Source organism: Diabrotica undecimpunctata, chromosome 5 (genome assembly GCF_040954645.1).
Source record: "Diabrotica undecimpunctata isolate CICGRU chromosome 5, icDiaUnde3, whole genome shotgun sequence".
Taxonomy (NCBI): Eukaryota; Metazoa; Arthropoda; class Insecta; order Coleoptera; family Chrysomelidae; genus Diabrotica; species Diabrotica undecimpunctata.
Window position 1 is genome coordinate 138137326 of NC_092807.1, and position 22261 is coordinate 138159586.

The 22261-nt window shown below is 31.2% G+C and overlaps 1 protein-coding gene across 2 annotated transcripts in view; it reads right to left on the minus strand.

Moving 5' to 3' along the window:
* Positions 1-7368: 7368 nt before the first annotated feature.
* Positions 7369-22261, minus strand: part of LOC140441852 (TATA box-binding protein-like 1) — a 34329-nt gene continuing 19436 nt past the window's right edge. Inside the window, exons 3-5 of one of the 2 annotated variants that reach the window (XM_072532803.1) lie at positions 17614-17708; positions 13221-13414; positions 7369-8904 (exon numbers count right to left, since the gene is read on the minus strand). In XM_072532803.1, coding sequence (XP_072388904.1) covers positions 8899-8904; positions 13221-13414; positions 17614-17708 — 295 coding nt within the window. In that variant the 3' untranslated portion in view covers positions 7369-8898. Of the gene's footprint in view, positions 13415-17613; positions 17709-22261 lie in introns of both variants that reach the window. The other variant, XM_072532802.1, reaches the window with a different exon arrangement.

Genomic DNA, 22261 nt, shown 5'->3' on the forward strand with positions numbered 1-22261 from the left:
CTATTGTATTTTAAAAAACAAATATGTAATAATACATAGATAGAAAATAATTAATAAACGTATATATGCAGTTTTTCAATATTTAGAAAATATAGATCTTCCGAATAGCTGTATTTTTACTCAAAATGTGCAACTAAGAATCATTCAAAGATTTCAAATTGGGTAAACATATTAATCAATAGCCACAACGAGTTTTACTTATTATCTCTGTTCCACGAAGTTTACTAAATCACTTTAATTTCATTGAAATTAATTAAAAACACCAAAAATCAACAAAATAAATATTTAAACATAATATCATATCTACGTTTCATATTTCTCTTTTTGGTCGAAAACGGAAAGTACTTCGAGGGCAGGAATTATATCCTCCTAAACCATAATTTACAGTAGAATTGAATGGTCTATGAGTTAATAAATAACATATTATCTAAAGTGAGTGTCCCGTAAGACAGACTTATCAAGAAAACTAAAAATATGCATCTCATATTTTTTAATATTGGCGGATCATATATTCCAAGAGCTACCGAACAATTTTAGCGAAATAGTTTTGTTTATATCATTCTCATATTACATATCGTCTATAAGCTTTTTTTAGTTCAACAATGAACCAAAAATCAAATACTTCTATCTTACAGAAACAAATTGCTGTAATTCCCTTTATACAGGGCGGGGTACTACGCACTAGAAGACATGAATGTCCTGTCCTTTCTGTCTAAAAAGTATACGGTGGGATGCATCCTATATTGGCTCATCAGATAGTGATGATAGGTTGAAAACAAATTTCTCACGAGTATCTAGGAGCCATCTATATTGAATTGCAGAAACTAGAGACCACTGTGTATTTCTTAACTACATACCCTTCAATGAACTACGTACGTACTAATGAAAAATTTGGTTACGATGCCTGCTTTTTCATTACCAGTATCTGATGAGTCCCTATATAGGGAAAACATGTCATGGTGAGCGCGGAGCACAAACTTTTACAAAGAAGGAACAGTGCATTCATTTTATTAGTCATTTTTTGCACAGCGACGATATGTTGAATATACAGAGTGAAGATATAAATGAATCAGTAAGACTCAAATTTGAAAAAGAATTGCAAATTAAAAAATATGAAAACAAAAGGAAGATCAGATCTTACATTAGATTTCGTGGTATTAGTATTTGGGTCTAAATTATATATACACAGCACTGGTTTCTGTTCCCTCGATATCTTCAATGTAAATAATTTTTTCTTCACAAGCTGACGCATAATGCTGGTAATAATTAGTACTTAACCGTCTGGCATTTTCAGGCTTGCATATTATTGCTAATAAAAATTTCAGTTGGTATAAAATACTTTATGAAACTTATGTATCAGCCCTTGGCGCAGTGCTAAGCATACAAACAAGTTATTTATTAAATGAATTAACAAAATCCACCGTTAAATAACTGTTAATAAAGACTGGAAATATTGTAGAATTTAATGATTAAGCACTGTAATGATATTATAAAACTGAGATGCAAATTTTCAGGTGTGTATTATTTGTGGAACCTCACCGTGATATACTATATACATAAGTGTTTTTCAACAGTCAAATTTTAGTATTTTACATATATTTACGGTTTCTGTAACTTCACCTTATACTTACTGGTTGTTTTGCTTTGTGATAGATATCGCAGAATATTCCAGAGTTTCAACATTATGATATATAGATAGTTCATTTATGTAAATAATTCAACTCCTGTACTAAATTACTACTATTGTAAAAGAAAAAAGAATGTGCTATATATTGCATGGTTGTAAAGTGATATATTGAAATTATTGACGGCATATTTGCTCGTCACCGGGCGTGGAATGTACCGGCAATCAGTGCCAGATGTATTTACAGTTTCATCAACCAAAATTGAAGTCAGTATATTGATAGATATACAGAGTTGGAATAAAATAAGGAACCATGTAAATACCTTTGAGATTAAAAAGACGATATTCATGAAACTTTGCATACACATACAATGACACATAATGCATCTGGTACCATATATGTTCGGTTACTACTCTACTTCCGGTTTCACCGGAAATACCCTGTAAATCTGTATATTTTTATGGATTTTAAAAGAACTTGTTACTCCTAACTCAACACCAAGCAATATTGGGACAGTTAACCGCCATAACTTTAGGTATTGATCAAATCAGAATCCTCAAAAGCATCCAAACAAGTTTAATGTTTCGATGAGAATGTTTCCAGGAGAATAGGCCCATTTTTCATAGACGGAAACTGGTATTTCTGATAACCTGAAATTTAGATTTTCTAAATAACCAAATTCCTGCACTTAAACACAATGTTAAGTTACCACAAAATTTTTAGTTTCAACAATATGGAGCGCCTCCCCACTACGGACTACCTAAGTCTGACGTCAGAATGGGCGGGTCATTTTAAAAACCTTTCCAAACATTTCCAACTTCTGTGTATTTGTCCCATAAGTTTTTCATTGTTTGAAGAATAAATAATGACTTTTTGTTATAAACATTCATTCTGTGCGATTGGTAATATTTGTTGTTTGTGAATTTGTGAGGTAAGAATATCAAAGTATTAAGATATTTTTTATGAATATTCATATTTTAAGGTTATGTTAGGATTTGATTGAAACTTCAATTATTTTGTACTGTATTTCAAGTTATTTTGTTGTTGTTTTTATCAGGGTTATTTCAAAATAAATCAATGAATTTATTTATGAAGTTGAAAAATATTTGAATTAATGTTTTATTATTTTTTCGTTGACAGTGATTTCATCCTGTTAAATGCTAAAAATATTCTTTTTCTCGTAGTTTAAGTTGTAATATAACATTCTGTGGAAACCTTTCTATCAAATTGCCATAATGAGTGTTTAAAAAAATGTTTTTTTAATATTTTTTGAGTTTATTTTTTAGACCTGGGCATATAATGGCTAGTAAATATGTATTGAGTATATCCAGTATTACTGAATTTTTAAGTAATGACAACAAAACTACTATTAACTATTTAAACTACAAGAAAACGAATATATTTAGTATTTTTAGGGGATAAAATCACTAGCACTTAAAAAATGAATTTAACTTTGATCAAATAAAAGGCAGATATCGAGCACAGTTTTATTAATTTAATTTTGCCCAATTAATTTAACTATTTTTTACCTTCGTAAATAAATTCAATGATTTATTGATTAATTTTTAAATAACCCCGATAAAAACAAAAATACCTTGAAATACAGTAAAAAATAATTAAACTTTTAATCAAACCATAACATAATCTTAAAATATGAACATTCATGTGTTCATGTTCATTTAATGTTCATAACCATAGTCCTTGTGGTTATTATATTAAAACCAATATTTCTAACTTCTTATGGAACAAATACACACAAATTAGAAATGTTTGGAAAGGTTTTTAAAAACCTTTGTCCATTGTGACGTCAGAGCTTAGGTACTCCATTACCGACGGGTTAGAGATTTTTGAATGCGAATTTTTTAAATCGATGTTTATCACGTGTTTATATTAGGCAACCAACAGGCTTGCAAGATTTGAGACAAACAATTAGTGATGAATTTGAACTAATAGATGGGAAGTTTTAGAAAGAGTGACCCACGAATTTATTAATACTCTTGCACATTGTCAGGAGGTAAACGGTGAGCGGTTTGAACATTTGAAGTGATTTTTGAAATTATTATTCTTATTGGTCCTAGTAAATAAATTTATCTATTCTTTAACTTTAAAGTGATTTATATCTCGGGTTAATAATTTTTTTAAATAAGTTATTTTAAAATCTGCAAAAATATATAGTGTTTCCCACTTAATCAAATAAGTTAAAGAGTATTTCCAGTGAAACCGCAAGTTTCATGAATATCGTCTTTTTCGTTTCCAAGATATTTACTTGGTTTCATACTTTATTTCAACTCTGTATATTTTATTACACACAGGGAACATATTAACTTGCATTTGACAAAACTTCTCTGTTTGCTACTGAAGTTTTAAGATCTATTATTTTGTTTGAAGTGTTTTTATACAGGGTGGTCCTTAAGTAATTGTACAAAAAGAAACAGTAGATTCTACACTTTAAAATATTACGATTTACGCTAAATTGCTTTAATAAAATGTTGATATTAAGAAAGATACAGGGTGTTAAAGTGTATAACTATAACTTTCATGTTTGTAAACATTTATGCATAAAAATTTACAACTGGGTACTTTTAAATATGAGAAATTATAATTTGATGCACACTTTGATGTAGCGGATAGAGGGCGCCACATATGCCACATATGTGACATAAATTTGCACTTACTTTTTTGCTCTTTGAGTGAACTGTATTTGTGATACAAAATATTAAAGATACATTATTTCAACAAAAAAAAGGTATACCTGTTAATAACTTTTAAACTCAATAGTTTTCGAGATAATCGCATTTTACAAATCAGCTGCATATTTCTGAGTTAAGGCAATTACCCCAGGCAACGAAGCAAAAATAGACAAAAACATTAATAAATCTAAATTTTGGTATAAAATACCAATAACTAAAGTTAATAGTTAACGAAATATTAAATAAAATAAATATATCAGCAGGATAATTAATAATAGGATATGACAAAAAACAGAATAATAGGATTTTACATCAAACATTTTATATTTTATGTTAAATTAAAGTCGTAATCAAAACATTTTGTTTACAAACCAAATTAAGAAATAGTTAAACTAAATTACTAAACTTTTTGTTAAAGTAAGTGTTCGATATGTCTACCATTTTCATTAATTCATTTGTCAATATATTCCATAAAAATCATCTCATATTAAATAGCATCATTGGTTCTAAAGAAACTGTTGCAGTATTTATTTCTTCCCATATTTGGTTGCAAATGTTTATGGCATTCTTATAGACACGTTGTTTTAATACGCCCCATACACCAAAATCAAGCGGATTAAATTCTGGGCTACGTGGTGGCTATAATGTATAATGGACGAATCTATATCCAAATCTTATAGTATATTATGTCGCAAAGGTTAAATAATGTATTAAACTGTGATGTATCTCATTCATTGGTTACTTATATACACTCATATAAGCTTACGAGAACTATAATTACATATCGAACAAATGGACTATTATGATAATGATGATAATATTATGAACTAACGAACTAATATTATGCTGAACTAAATTGCCTGTTTGTTTACTATATTTATAACAATATCGGTTATTAGGCCAACGATGATGTTTTTGTAAAAATGCTGAGTCTTTAAGGTAAGATTTGTAGCAAAAGTATTATGAAACAAGACACGTGTGTTATTTCATACCTGTGCTTTAGTTTCCATTTGTCATAATAAAAATGGGTAAACAACAATTTACGTAATGAATAATAAGTATTATTTTGGGTTTTTTTATAAACTAAATAATTATATCAATATCTCACCACATTGCCAATGAATATGACTGCCACGTCCAATCCAACGTTCAGAAAAGGTATATTTAACTATGTTCTCAACGCCTTCTCTCTAGAATGTGGTGGTGTACCATCTTACATAAACCATATATTTTGGTTTTTCAGCATTTTACAATAGGGAAAAAGTAATACAACGCCAGTAGGTATAGAAATTTAAGAAGCGATAGAAAAGGGAAATTGTATACATGATGACGGCCAGCGTCTGAATACGGACACGGCACCTAAAGAAGAAGATGAAGAATATTTTCTCCAATAAGACATTTAGCAGCCATAACAAAAATTTTGTAATGTTACATTATCATCTTTGAGTTGTTTTAATAAGAATAAACTATGAATTATGCTTATCTACAGGTATTGAGTGCTTTACCGCACAAATATCACAACTAAGAATTATGAGGCAGCTGACTTATAAAATGCGATTATCTCGAAAACGGTTAAATTTTGAGGTTACTAACAAGTATACCTTTTCTTTGTAAAAATAATGTATGTTTAATATTTTTTAACACAAATAGAGGTAACTTTAAGAGCAAAAAAGTTAAGCGCAAATCTATGCCACACCTGTGGCATATGTGGCGCCATCTATCAGTAACATTAATTTATGTATAAAATTATAATTTATCCTACTTAAAAGCGTCCAATTATAAATTTTTGTCCAAAAATATTTACAAACGTAAAAGTTATAGCGAAAAATAGAATTTTAAATTTCCACTTTAACACCCTGTATCTTTCTTAATATCAACATTTTATTAAAGCAAGTTGGCTTAAAGCGTAATATTTTATTTAAAGTGCAGAATCTATGGTTTCTGTTTGTACAATTACTTTAGGACCACCCTGTATACGATATTGGTTTCTTTTTCGCAGAGATTCGATAGAAAGGCTAAGAAATGAATATACAACAGATGGCGCAAAGCAGCAAATGTTTAATATTCTATATTCACTACCACAGTTCATAGATTAAGAGCCTAGTACGCATTTGTTTTAAAAATCTGTGCATAACCTATATAGCAATGCTTAAACACAAAACTGGAATCCATATTCACTTAGTATCCCAGTTAAAACTGACTTAAATATAATTTTGTACAATTTATAATTGGTTTTCGAATTTGTCTAAAACTAGCATAACGTCTGACTCTTGATGTATATTACCGTTTCTTCTTCGATAATCTTTTCTACTTTTTTTAGATCTATGATTACTCTTAACACTTTTCTTTTGAATCTCTTTTTCTGCTTTTATTTCGAGTAAGGGTCAGTATGTTCCCTTTGGGTTAAATCTTAAATTATCGACATCATATCGTTTTAATTTTAATTCTTAACATTTAAAACGTAAATCAAAGATTTTTATACCGTTTTGGAAGTGGCACAAGTAAGTAATCATACCACCGGTCTATATTAACAGTCAAAATTTTACTCATATTGTTTATAAAATTAAAGTGGGATTACTTACTTTCAGGTTTCATTGTTGATGGTCTGATAGGACCGAACGTTTTAAAAATTGTAATCTTTTTGGATATTGTCATAATTTTATTAATTTTTATAAATATATTAATTACACTAGAAATTTTTACTTTATTGTAAGTCTTTTTAAACTATTGGGAATTTTCATTTTATACGATCTTCTGAGTTTCTTATAGAAATATACTCAGTAGAAAGTATTAACGATATGTCTTATAAAGTATAAATCTACAAAAAACGTATAAAATATAGAATTAATAAAGGATGTAGGTAGTAGAGAGTTTTTTAGTAACAAAAGTCCTACCACAGAAATATTTTATATTCTAAAGTTTTTCGAAATATGTAAGTAACGAATTAAAGGAAGAGAGTATCACTAAAAGCTTTACTATTTAGCAAATTGAAAACAAAAAATTGTTGATCCCTATATCCTTGAAAAATATAAAAAGTAAGAACAAATTCTAAAGACATTTAGAACACATTTTATTTTCGGTAATGCGATACAACTTACATATTTGTATTGTAATTCGTTATGATTCAGGTATTGCATTGCTTTTCGCAATATAAAGTGGCTTTAAATGATGAATATTTTGGATGATCACTATCAGTCTCGTATTCTTTTCAGTTGGTATACCAAATTTCGCTGTTTCAGTAGTAAAAATCTCAAGGAACTAATATTTCGAACGAATTTATTATTAAATTAGTACAACTCATTTTTAATATAAATAGAAGTTTTATTTTGAATCAAAAATTATAAAACTAAAAATATCTACACAAACATAGGTATCTGTTGATTCTAAGGAAAACGCAAATGTTATGTATCGGAAATTAAAAGTAAAATACAAACCGGTTACTTTATAAAACCAAATAAAACTAAAAACTGATTCTACTTTAATATTGTTTCACAGCAGACTGCCAGTATCATCATTTAGATCCGATGTAACAATGGTAAAAGTTTACACAATTTTGAATAAATATTCATACTCTCATTCAAGATTAATATTATAAAATACCATAAAATTAGTTTTAAAATAAAATGAATAAAATCAATAACAACAAATCTTACAATTTTGAGATAAGATGTAGCATTTAGAAAAAAAAATTATAATTTGTGCTGGCATCGTTTTTTTCTCAATACCATGAAAAATATGGCTTTTGATAGAAAGAATTATTCCAGCGAGTATTCATTCAATTTAAAAATCAGAGTCTTTCTCACTATATCATTTTCCTCATTCTTTTCACGCCATTTTGGCTGTTCAATTTCTAACACAACAATGCAGGGTTGGTACTGCAAGAAATAAACATACAATAGACATTCCATTACATCTTCAGACACAGCAAATACTATTCCGTTGTTCCCTGTCAACTTCACTTCGAAGTCCGTGAGCTACACAATTTTAAGCAGGTATTTGAATAACATGAAAATTGGTGTAAAATACATTTAAAATTGTCTTAAACACAAAATCGAATCAGTTGAATTTAGTAAGTTGCATTTTTTTTTTTTTTAATAAATGAGGAATTTGGCGAACGACAACTCCGACCATTATGAAATTGTACTTTGATGTGATTTTAGGTTATTGTTTAATAACTGTTATTTACTATCTTTTATAACGTCTAAGTAATATTGAAATTAAGTATAGGAGAGCGGTTCGGTAAGTACTTCGATAGCGCCACTATCGCAAAAGAAATTTACTACCTTGTAGTACTTTCTCGTAGACGGCTACTGTCAAAATTTCAGCCGAATCGGATCCGTAATTTTATTTTGACCGCGTGTCGCGTGAAATCGCGAAGTGAAATCAAACAGCGCTGGGATGATGGGTACGGTGACTCTTCTTCTTCGATGATCACCGTGAAAAATTGGTTTAACGGGTTTCAACGTTGTCGCACGTTGGTTTTTGATGAGCCACGCACATGTACCAGTAAAACGGCTATCGCGGAGTATAACTTGACAAAATTCACGATCTCGTACTGGCAGACCACTGATTGAAGATGCCCTTCATAGCTGAAACAATAAATATTTTAAGAAATTGCATGGATCATATACTATCAAATCCTACATGAAATTTTAGGATTGAGAAAACTGTCGGCGCGATGTGTACTTCGTTTGCTTGGGTTAGTGTTAACGGAAGTTTTTTTATCCTGGTATTATTATTTTCTTTTCTCATTCACAAACAATTTAATTAAAAATGGCTTGAAAATTTGAGGATAAAAGACCCTTAACCTAATTAGAATTGGAATTGGGAGGACGAAAAAATATTGATGGGTGAATTAGATGATGGCAGCCTTCAATCAAATGACGAAACTTCCAGTAATTCAGAAAGTGAAGACAGAGTGCAAAATTGTTTCAGCACGTAGAATCTGAGTACGAGCCAGAATTTTCTGGTGTTAAAAGCAGCTATTTTGAGTGTAGCAGTCCTAAAACGAAAAAAAGAAAGCCTAATAACCACTCTACTTCTGTTTCTATGCCTAGCACTTCATGTAGAGTTCAATATGAGATTTCTTCTGTGGGTATACTCAGCCTCAGCCTCATTAAAACCAAAAAGGTAATGAAGAAGTGTGTTTTCAACAAGTTAAGGAGCGAGAAACCGAAAACATCGTGGACGAATCTGAACCGCATACTTCCACTTTGACTACGAGCTTCAAAGGCAACAATGGTCATAGCTGGTGTACTGTATCTAATCTTCGGAAACGTGCTACAAAAAGGAATATTTTGCATATTGTTCAAGGACTATCTAGACAGACAAAACATGCTAATACACCATTAGATGTATTTCAGTGTTTAATGAACGATTCTATGTTCGAAAAAATTCTGTTGCACACCAATACTCAAAGTCTAAAAATTTTAAAGCTTTTAAACATACTAATTCTCTCGTAACAAGGGATGAACTAAATGCTCTTGTTAGACTACTAAAATTTTCTGGAGCACAAAAAGATAACCATCTTCATAGTGGAGAGGTGCTTGATACCAAAATTTCTAGCTCCGTTTATAGAGCAACAATGAGCTGCGAAAGATTTGATTTTCTTCTACATAATCTTAGGTTCGGTGATAAAACCACAAGAACTGAAAGAAAAAATATAGATAGGTTTGCCCCTATCCGGGAAATATGGGAGGAATTTATTTTTCATTGTAAAGAGTCCTATCGACCAGGTAACTATTGACGAGCAGTTATTAGCCGGCCTAGTATAATCCCGAATAAGCCGGCCAAGTACGGAATTAAAATTGTGATGACTCGCCACGTTGGCACCAAGTACGCAGACCCTTATCTCGGCAAACATACGCACAAAAATGGAGAATCTCTAGGAGAATACCGTGTTAAAAAATTGATTGAAACTATTTACGGAAGTTACCGAAACGTCACAATGCACAATTGGTTCACTTCAGTGAACCTTGCGGATACTCTTTTGAAGCCTCCTCACAACCTTACAATTATTGGTACTTGGTGGAAAAATGAACGAGAGATACCTCCTGAAATGATTAATCTTAAAAATAGAGAAATCGGAAATTCAAGATTTTGCTTTGACCTAGAGAAGACGTTAGTGTCGTATAAATCCAAAAAGAACAAAACCGTTCTAGTTTTATCGACAATGCACGAAGGTTCAGTTGCTTGTCCAACTACTAAAAAACCAGAAATAATATTGCCCTATAACCAAACAAAGGTTGGTGTGGACACTTTCGACCAAATGTGTGGTCACCGAAGTTGCTCTCGAGAAACTCGAAGATGGCCTCTTTGTATATTCTATGGTATGATCAACATAGGGTATACACTCTTGGATTATTATATAATCATAATTTATTATGAAATAATCAGGAACCAATCACGAGAAAGGCTTTTATGTTAAATCTACATCAACAACTCAAGATTATGGCTTGAAAAGCGTTTTGCGATACCGACTTTGCAACGTTCGGTGAAGCTTCTTATTAGCGATTTAATTCAAATTCTATTGGAAGTTGCTGACCTCAATCAACCTTCTAACAAACGTACTACATGTTACATCTGTCCCTCCAAAAAAAGAAGAATGAAGTCACTTCATTGCAATCACTGCAGACGAGCATCTTGCGCAGAACACCGTGCACCTGTGACGTAGATAAATAAATTTTGAATTGTTTCGCATATTTTAAGCATAAAAATGTTTCTTTGTTCATTTTAAAAATTAATCAAAATTTTATCTTAATTTTTTGTTTTACTTTTTTGGAATTGAAAAAAAAAATCGTAAACGTTACGAATGGTTAGTACCTACGAGAGTGGAAATTAAGGTTAACGTTCTGGGGTTAAAAATAATCTGTCTTATGCCTTGTCACAAATTATACCTTGATGTGAGCTGTACTTTAGACTAAGTCTTTTTTGCCCTTTCGCGCAATTCAGTTTGAAATTAAAATAGTTAATGTTTTCAGGATTTATTTTTATTCGGACATGCGTATTTCCAAGGTTCATAATGTTTTGCAAAAACTTGACTTGTTCCAATGCTAATATAAAAATTAAACGTAGCTTACTGGTGTAATTTATTTCTTGGAGTACCAACCTTGTATGTAATATATTATTACCAAAACAAAATGTATCACTGTGCTTGATTTTATGTTGATATAACCTTGTTTATAGTTGTATTCTGTTGCGCAAATACGATTCATATCTAATTTGTAGGTATATAACGACATAATATGTATCAGGTAGCTGGTGAACATTATTATATCTTAAAAACTGGCCCGAACAGTACCTAGTAATAAATAACGATAGTCAACAATAAAGAAACGTACTAAATTAACAAAATTATTTGATTAAATTTCAGTGTATGCAATATCCTATAGTATCAATTCGTTTTGCTTTGGTATAATGTGAAAGTGGGATCAAAGTGATATCGGAAATTAAATAGCACTACGCAAATTTATACGTTCAGTATGTTTTACGAACATAAATTATTTAACAATCATAATTCGTTTTGCTTTGGTATAAATGTAAAAATGAAATCAAAAATAATATCGAACATTAACAGTTATTACGCAAATTTGTATCTTTAATAAGTTTTAAATCCTACAGATATCCATAGTATGTATGGACGCAAATCGTCCGAACGAAAAACAAAAATCATCACAAAGAAAAACTTCTTTCAGTCTTCATCTACCGAAAATATTTACCTGACTAGGTTCAAGCATTATATTAAAAACTGCTAGGCCAGACCTCAGAAAAACAAAAAAAAAAACAATAAAAAAGAAAAAATAAAACATTGCTATTGGAACAATAATAAACATTAAACGTATATAATTTCACTTAAAATAGTTCAATTAAAGAGTCATGAAGTTTTATTCAATATTTAGCTTAACAGTTAGACAGTTTCTATTTTTCAATTAATCACTTTTAATCGGTGTTTCTGATTATCTCTATTGAAAAGTGTTTCTTTTAAATTGATTCTACGACAGTAGAAGCCTGTTGAGTTTAATGATGACATTAGTAATTTATCTGCATCATCATCTGATAATTATATACCTCCAGAACAACACTCGTCTGCAGAATCGGAATTAGTCAAATGTGATCAACTGTCCTTAAAAATAGCTGCAGCAACTGAACCTTAGACATCCAATTCACTTATTACGAATTATGGATTGGTCCTTCGAGCCGGATTAATATACCGACTAAAATATTTACCTTTTATAAATTATTTTTGGCTACTCAGTTATTGACCCTTAAAGAATATATCTTCTGTAAAGCTCTTACAACTATTATACAGTTGTCGTTTCTTGAAACATTTCTCGAGAATCAATAAAAAGGTCGACTTTTCAAAAAGACACACTCATCAATACTACATTATTGAAGATTTTTCTAATAGATCCTACCGTTTTTTTATAATTTTCTTACTATTTTAATTTGAGAAAACAAAATCTTTAATAGCGGATTTGTATTACGACATTAGCCTCAGAATTAAAGTCGATTTTCCCGACAAAATTGAAACACTGAAAAAAATACTGGTCGGCAACTTTAATTCTTTAGAAATTGAGACAATTGATTTTAATATAAATAAAAATATATAATCAAGTGCCAATGGTAATAAGCACTTAGCGTTTTGTTTTAGATGTATTTTGATGACAAACAAGATACAAATGTTCAATTTTCAATGCAAACCAATCAGTTTTACCACATGTAATGTAAAAAAAATTGAATTCCAACAAATAGTTTGAATTGATTGAATTCCAACAAATAGTTTTATTTTTTCGTTTTTAAGAGTCCAAGGTCTGGTCTTTGGTGAGGTTATAGAAACTTAGGAAAGGTGTATAAATCAATTAAATAATAACGCAAGAGTTTAATCCCACATATCGGATTCTCTTACACTGTTCGATTCGCAGATATTTTCAGTATCTTCTTCATCGTCATATTCGGCAAAAGGCATGTCACCCGTTTGTTGTTGTTTTTGTTTTTTTCTGCGCAGCGCCTCCCGTTCTTCTTTGGTGAATTCTTTACGAAATTCGTAAACTAAAGGATAAATATATTCGATAGCGGCTTGGACGTCTGCTACGCTTGGAGCTGAAATGAGAGAATTGTTTAGTACTTGCACATGCAACACATGGAATAAATATTTATTTATCCCTTTCCTTGAATTTTAACCATAAATCGTGATAAATCCAACAAAAAATAACAACAATAACCGTATATAATACGAGCACTAACAACTATATATTGAGACAAATTTAAATGTATAACAAATTTAGGTTTTATGTGCTAAATAAGCAATATTTATTTTAATTGACAAAAAATCACAAAACGTACAGTGCACAGATTCTAAATGTGCCGGTGGGAGATGGCTTCTATGCGCTGTATTATAGTCGATGTATGAGAGAAAGTTTTCAAAATAATGAAATAACAAATAATAATACAAAATTTGTTATTTCATTATTTCGAAAACTTTTTCTCTCATACACCAACTATAATACAACGCAAAGAAGCCATCTCCCACCGGCATGTTTAGAATCTGTGCACTATAATTAATATTTTCTTATACAACCCATATAACGTATTAATGTCACAAGAATCATAAAAATGTATGTAAAAATTATTATTATTATGATTATACATAAGCAACTGGACAAGTGCCTATTATACCCAAAAACAAAGAAATTACTTTAGTACCTAACCTACTAGTAAATTACAAAATTACAAAAAAATACAAAATGTTATTACGGCATAAGTGGGCTATTTTTACCAATTCGAAGCATTACATATTTTTCTGCATTTAAGGGTAGTAGCTAATGGCAACACCAAGTTAAAATAGATTCCAAGTCCATTTCGAGGGTTAGCTGGTTTGTGATTGGATTGACATATATTTTTGTGTCACCAGTCTAGAACGATATTTTACTTGAAATATAATAAGGAAAATCGCTGGTATAAACTGTACCAAGCAGGGGTCCAAGGGCAGAACCCTGAGGCATTCCATTTTCCACTAACCTGTCTTGTGAGAAAGATTCGCCAACTCTAACTTTCTAATGTCGATCTATCAGGAAATCATCTATCCAATGAAGTTAAGTACCGCGAACTCTGAAATGTTTTAGCTTATGTAAAAGTCTGCGCTTAGGTACACGGTCAAAGGCTATAGAGAAATCGAGATAGACAACTTCAACCGGCTGCGAACTGTTAAGTGATGACGTCCAGTCTACACAATGTAGAATATTGGTGAGAGTAGAGCGACCAGAGACAAATCCATGTTGTTGTGTTGGAATAACATGTTCCTGGAGAAGGAATTTGATCATCTCCTCGGAAATAATTCCATGACTTTGCCAACTACTGGCAGCAAGCTAATCGGACGATAATTGTTGGGGTCGAGTTTGTTGGCTTTATTAAAAATAAGGGTGATGGATACTAATTTCCAACTAGGGGGCAAGGAATTCTGGATAAAAGAAGTTTGTATAATTAGCGTTAGTCCGAAGTTTAATTAAGTGCTGTTTGACATGATCCACTGTGAATTCAACTTACTGTAAGGATGCGCCGACACGATTACAGTTAATAGCAGGTAGATAGCCATCATTCGATTCTTTAGTAAAAACCTGTGAAAATACTAAAGAGAAAGTTTCGGAAGATTCTTTGTCAGAAGAGCATAAAGTCCGGTTGGTTTTTCTAGTAGAGGAATCGAAACTTTAGACGTCAAGGAGGATCGTATGTATTTGTACTTTTTTAATGTTACCACTTTCAATAACACTTGTTTTTTTGCAAAGCAAAACACTGCAAAATTTTGTCTTAGAGTTTTTAGAGATGTTTGTAAGTTATTTGAAATCTGCGGTGGTTTTGGAAATCACTGAGAAGCCTGGTGTATTTAAATTTCCGCCATAGATGTCGTTTGTGAATAATTTGTTTTATTGCTGTTCGATTTATCCAGGGTTTAAGGTTGTTTTTATAAATATTACGGAAGGTGGTATTTGTAGAAATTATATTGTGAACGGTATCGAGAAATGCAGTCCATTTTAATGAGGGGTCGTTTAAGTCTGCAAAAAATAAATGCCAGTCGATTTGAGGGAGTTCAGTGTCAACTTCAGAAAAGTCGGTAGTAGCATATGTTACAATATTATTTTTGCGGGTAGTATTTGATTGAACTCGATGTGAGCCGTTATAACTGCATGATCTAACATTTCTATAGGAGAACTGACTTCGAGAGATGAAATCAGCTGTTTGTCGTTAACAAGCACTAGATCTAAAGTAGAAGGTTGGTTATTAATTCTAAATCTAGTAGGTTCTGTGATGAGTATCAAGATTTAATTTACTACAAAGCTTTTAAAGTATGAGCGTTTTCGGCGTCAGATAATGAAGTTATTGGCCAGGTGATCTCTGCGAAATTAACATCTGGACGAAACAGATGGACGATATATACATACTAAATTAAGCCAAATTTAATAATTTAATTATTAAAGGATTTTTAATAACAGATAAGTATCTATTCGTGGTAAAAATATTAGATAAATAAATGCATACACCGCTACCCATACGATTTTCTCTGTCTTTACGATATATTGCATCCCTTTATATTAACAAGGAGTCAGGAATTGTGGGTTTAAGTCAGGATTCGGCAAGACAAATAATGTCAGGTTTAAGTTGCACTGTGCATAAAAATACGTGCGGAATGATTGCTGGGTTTCGCAAGTTGTGAATTTATACTATGAACAGCTAACTCCTCCTGAACCGGTCGATTTCTATATTTTTCTGTCATTGGGGAGACTTTGTTACTGATTGCAAAGAATAAAATAGTCCACTACAAAAAAAAAGATGGTCTGCATATACGAAGACTATCAGTGTGAATATCTTCCCGTTAACGGTACCGTAGATCACATCTTATGCTTCAAGAAATGGAACCGTGCCAGAAGTATGATATAGACCTGCACAAGATGTTCATAGATTTCCTTAAAGAATTTAATTGTAAGATAAGCAGTGAACAGGAATGATTAATGCAAAGCTTTAGGATACCAATGAAACTCACGATTTTGAACAGCTGCCAGGGGGAGGCATACGTAGAAGGAAAGTCTTAAAGGACTTATGTTAAGTGTAAGCATTGTACACAGGTCAAAAATGGCATGCACTTCCGCGGAAGCCTATCAGGACTCTTCAGAGCGATAAGCAGAAGCTCTAAACGTGAAATATTTTTTCCGTCTAAAACAAACAGTTGAAATCCGAGTATTTCTTAGTTTTTCGAAATCAAAATTCAGATTGTTGCCTATATCTATTTTATTGTTATTTAACTATTTTTTTGTCAACAGGTACTCCCATCCGAAAAAACAACACATATAACGTCGACACAGTTAACACACTGTATGTATAAATTTTTTGACATTGACATTTGACATTTTGAAATTGACAAATGTCAAGGTAAGCAATGCAAATCAGACTACCGAAATAAGCAGACGTGTAAAAATGGGATGGGCAGCATTCGGAAGACTCTCATACATACTTAAAAATAAAAATATACCTCAAAGACTGCGAACCAAAATGTTTAATTCCTGTATCCTACCTGTACTTACATATGGAGCTCAAACCTGGACATTCACTAAAATAAACATGGAGAAGATCAGAAAAACTCAGAGAGCTATGGAACGATAGATGCTGGGTATCTCACTCAAAGACCATAAAACCAATGAAGACATTCGTAATAGAACAAAAATGAAAGATGCTGTCGAACATGGAGCTAAACTGAAATGTAAATGGGCTGGACATAACGAACGTCTTAAGGATGGCCGGTGGAATAAAGAAATCGGAAATTGGCGGCCTTATGAAGCCATATGAGGAAAACCGCAAATGCGATGGAGCGACGATATTAAAAGAACTGCAGGACCAATGGGGAAACGTCTTACAAACAACAGAGATGAATGGCGAGAATTAGGAGAGGCATATATTCGGCAATCCGAATAGAGAGAAGGGCTTAATAAAATGTATAAATTTTTAAGAGATTAGGGTTTTAAATAAATGAATCATCAATGTTCAAGATCTTATCTGTTAAAATTTTTGCAAAAGGATAAATAACTCCAAAAATATAAATTTTTCATCTGATACCTTATACCTAATAGATCCAAAATGTTGCACAGAATATAAAAATATCATATGTTCAAACCTAACAAGAATAGAGATAATTTGAATTTTCAGCCTACATGAAACATTCATAATAACACCTTATTGGGAATAAACATTACTAAAAAAAACATACACAATTATACAATAAAGTTTACTGTTTAATGTCTATATGGTCTTACCAGTTACTGTAACACTTCCGGTAGAGAAAATTTTTAGAGTAGCTTTTGGAGTTTTCAGTTTATAAGTAACTCCTGGGTGCAGTTCTGGTTCATACCTGTAATAATAATTTTATTATCAGTACGCATACTTCACAAATCGTTTAAATATTAATTTTATGTTTGTGGAAGTAATTAAGATTTGATAAATCTATCATAATTATGTATATGCTGTAATTGCGATTAATTTTATAGACTTGTATTGATATTGTATTGTTGTTTTTATTAACGTCACCGAACGTGACTGAAAATAAGTGAATTGGAATATCTTCCAATCATGGTGATCAGTTAAATCGGTTTCAGATTAGAAAATATTAATCAAAAACTCAAATTACAGACGCCATTAAGTAATAAGAATTTTTGGTATGCTAGTAAGAATACTGACATCCAATGGATACATTGAAAACCGATCATTATCCGACTGAGAAACATCTAACTGAAACTAGTGTCTGTACTACAGTGCCAACAGAACCAATAGAACCGACATAAAAAGCAGTATCGAAAAAACTTCTCAATGTCTAATCAGATAGATAAGCACAATTTTAATAGTAATCTTTCTAATGCTAATTACTCAAATAATAACAACATAAACAACAATGACGATAATAAAAACTTGAAATCGACCTCCCGTCAAAACAATATTAAAAAATGTCCGGTATTTAATTCCTCTAATGCAGTATATCGCAAACTTTCTTAACCCTGCTGTACCGTTCGACTTATGCAAACGTACTCTTCGGGTCAATATGGCCCAAGTATGGTTTACGGTCCTTAATCGAAATAAAATAAGCTAATGATGCTAAACAAAACTTTGTTAACAAAAAATATAGTTAATTAAACAAAAATTATGTTGCTACTGTAAATTAAACCTTATTAACAAAAATAAAAGGCTTTTTTTTCTTTCCCAGAAAAGCCTAAGAAGAAATACCTACAAAATTTAATTTAGTTTACAACTGGGACAGTAATAAAAAGAATGGGTTTTACAAATATGTTTGTGATATACACAACATTAAATATTAGTCTTGTTATCGTTTTTAGAGCAAAATTTACAGCGTGCTTGTTTAGCAGGCGGAGTTGGATTGTACATAGACGGTTCATTAGAATTTTCATCTTCTCTACTCGCTTCTGTTCGTGTTCTTTTTACCAGTTCTTGTGAGTCTTTAGTTCTTGGTAAATTTTTCCTGGAAAGGATAAGTGGTTTCACCGGTGTTTTTCTCAATTCCTCAAGAAAAATTCGCCGTTTTGTAAGTTTGTTGATGTTCCATTGGGGATTTATTGATGTCCATAAAACGAACGCGTTGTGGGCAGAAATGTTCAGCATATTATAAAAACAATCATAGACCAGCGATTTGTCTTTCTCTTACATGTAGTACTAAAAAGCTGATCTAGTATTCACTGCTCCCTTACTGGAATTGTATTCTAAAATAATTTGGGGCTTTTTGTCATTTCTGTCACTAATAGCCTTATCATTATGCAAAGTACTCATGAGAATAACATTTTTATTCTTTTTAGGAATATAATTAACAACAGTGGTATCTTGCGTAAAGTAAAAAGACGAACTATGAACTTCTTTATTCGCAATTTGTGCTAGAAGCTCTGGCTTATTTTTTCTTATAGTCCCCAGCATTGTATTTATTCTTTTTAGAAGAAGTTTTCCTAAATTGTATGATGTAAAAAAGTTATCACAAGTAATATTGTGGCCTTTCAAATCACTACGCAAGTCGCACACCACACGCATTCCTTGATTCCGTTCCGGCGTGGCATCTGCTTTCTTTCCTGTATAGATCTGCCATTTTAGAACATACGAACTTTTTACTTGGAATGGTTAAAAAATTTTGGTAGATTTTATACCCATTTTTCGCAAATTTCACATATTGCAGCAAGTTTATCAGTACGTCTCCTATCCTGTCTAGTAGTCTTGGTATCAAAACGTATTACTTGCTAAATTTTTGTAAATACTTCCAGGAACATTGTTGTTCGAAATACACTACGACCCGTTTCTTCATTTCACAAACTTTTAGTTGATTCGCCATGGGACTTAAAAACTCCAGCTAATAATAAAAGACCAATGTATGCTTGAAAACCAATTCTATCCAAGTCTTTCCAGTTAGTTCCAAAAACACGCTGTCCTTCCATGTTGGTAATATTTATAATTTGATTTGCAACCATGTCAGGAAAGAGCGTCAAGTGGATTTTTGATATCGAAAATTCGTGCACATGCGTACCTTGTAACTCCTGGAGCATTACTTATAACATTGGCCGTTATTCTTATTAACGGAAGATACTTGAACCATCTTAGATATGCAGATGATGTAGTACTAAGTAATAGCCGACACGTGGAATGCACTGAATACGATGATTTAGGAGCTACACACAGAATCCCTAAAAAAAGAACTGAAAATAAATTTCAGCAAAACTAAACTAATGTCAAACAAAGATGACAAACCTATGATAAACATCCAAGGGACAGAGATAGAACACGTAGATGAATATACATATCTGGGTCAAAATGTCAAGGTAACCAAAGAAAATCAGACTACCGAAATAAGTAGACATGTAAAAATGGGATGGGCAGCATTCGGAAGACTCTCATACGTACTTAAAAATAAAAATATACCTCAAAGACTGCGAACCCAAGTGTTTAATTCCTGTATCCTACCTGTACTTACATATGGAAATCAAACCTCGATATTCGCTAAAATAAACATGGAGAAGATCAGAAAAACTCGAGAGAGCTATGGAACGACAGATGTTGGGTATCTCACTCAAAGACCATAACAGAAATTAACGGCGACGAGAATTAGGAGAGGCCTATGTTCAGCAATCCGAACAGAGAGAAGGGCTTAAAAAAATTCCTAATAATTAGTATCAGAGAGAATTTATTTCAGTTTTTCCCAAACAAGTTTAAGTATACCACTTTAACATCTATTTGTAAAATTGATATTTCCATGTCAAGGACATTCACAATTATCAATAAAAAGCAAATATACATAGTTCTAAAAAAAGTGGCCCACGCGATGTTCGTACGAAGTTTTTTAATTCATTACCTAAAAAAATGTTTTAGTTTAGTAGCAAACAGCGAAAGAAATTTTAATTAGATTTGATCTACGGAAGACGAATATAATAAAATATTAGTATACTTTAGTACACAATTCAGTATATTATGTATTTATAGAATGTTTTAGTTTTAGAGACATAATATATTTTCTTTGTACACGGAACCGGTCATTTAGTTAACTATTGTAAATAGATATCAATACATCCTCATAGATAGGCCAGAGAAATTAGCAAATAAAAAGCTTTTTCGTGACACTCTTTGATACAGATATCTTACAACTGTTACTGCTTTTGATAAATTTTATGAAAACAATGTAATAAACAAAATATGCAAAAGAGTAAACGTCATTTTTTACTTATAAACAATATAATATAAACTATTAGCCCAGTTTGGTTAAAAAAAGGTCGAAAAATGTTTCGCAGATATCTGAAGGTTTTAAAACATAGGTGGGGGTTACCAGATGACGAATAGATGAAAAGGTACTCGTATTTTTACCTTGCCTTTTTTTTTAAACAATAATTTATGGTCACAATTTGATTTTTTGTCTAAAGTTTTTTCCCTTATATTTTAAATAAACAATATTTATATCATTTTTTTATATCAAGAATATCTTTATTTTCCCGTTTTTTCAATTAAAATTGATAAACAATTTACGAAGATATGCAAAAAAACAGTTTTTTTGCACTAATTTATAAATTTTATGAATTTTTTTACACATTATATTATTATATTCCTTATATTAATTATAATTGTTTGTATTTTTATAATTAACAATGTTGATTTTTATTCTATTTTTCGTACAAATATGATATACAATATTAATCTAATCTGCGTTACTGCTTTGATAAAATAAGTCGATTTTTTCATTACTTGTCTTATTAAATTTTGCAATGTTTATTGAACTTTACTTTTTTTTTATTTTCTTTACATATATTGGTTTAAAAGTTAAAATTTGGTTCATTCATTCGACTTCACTGTCAGCTCTGAACCTTTTTGTTGCAGGTTGTTTGTCTTCACTTATTAAATCAGTCTCTAAATATACATTTTCAGAATCACTCTCGTCGTCAAACGTAACTGTACCGTGGTTGCAGCATATTTTCTCCTTTACTTCTTCCTCAGTACAATTTATGCACAAGTTCGTACAATTCAAACCACGTTTTCTGCACCCACATCTAGTAGTTTTGCAACCTGTGGTGCATTTTCATGTAATGTGTTGTAATGTCTCTTCGGGAATTAAATTATCTAGAGTATAAATTGGTTCAAAACCAGTGGCACTTTATCTCCAACCATAGACACAAGCATCTAACTTATTACCTAACTACATTATTTGTAATTGATAGTAAACCCGAAGAACATGCTGTTTGGCTGCACCTTCAGTTAGTTGCAGAGTTTCTAGTTTAAAAGATGATTTACCGATACATATTTCTGTTGAATTGTAAGTATCTTAAATCATTTGAAGAAAGTGTATTGTTGTGTTTTTTGTTTATAATTATTTAATATAATCAATTATTCATTCAATAGTTTTAAATATTACTTACAATTTTAAATCAAAAAGTA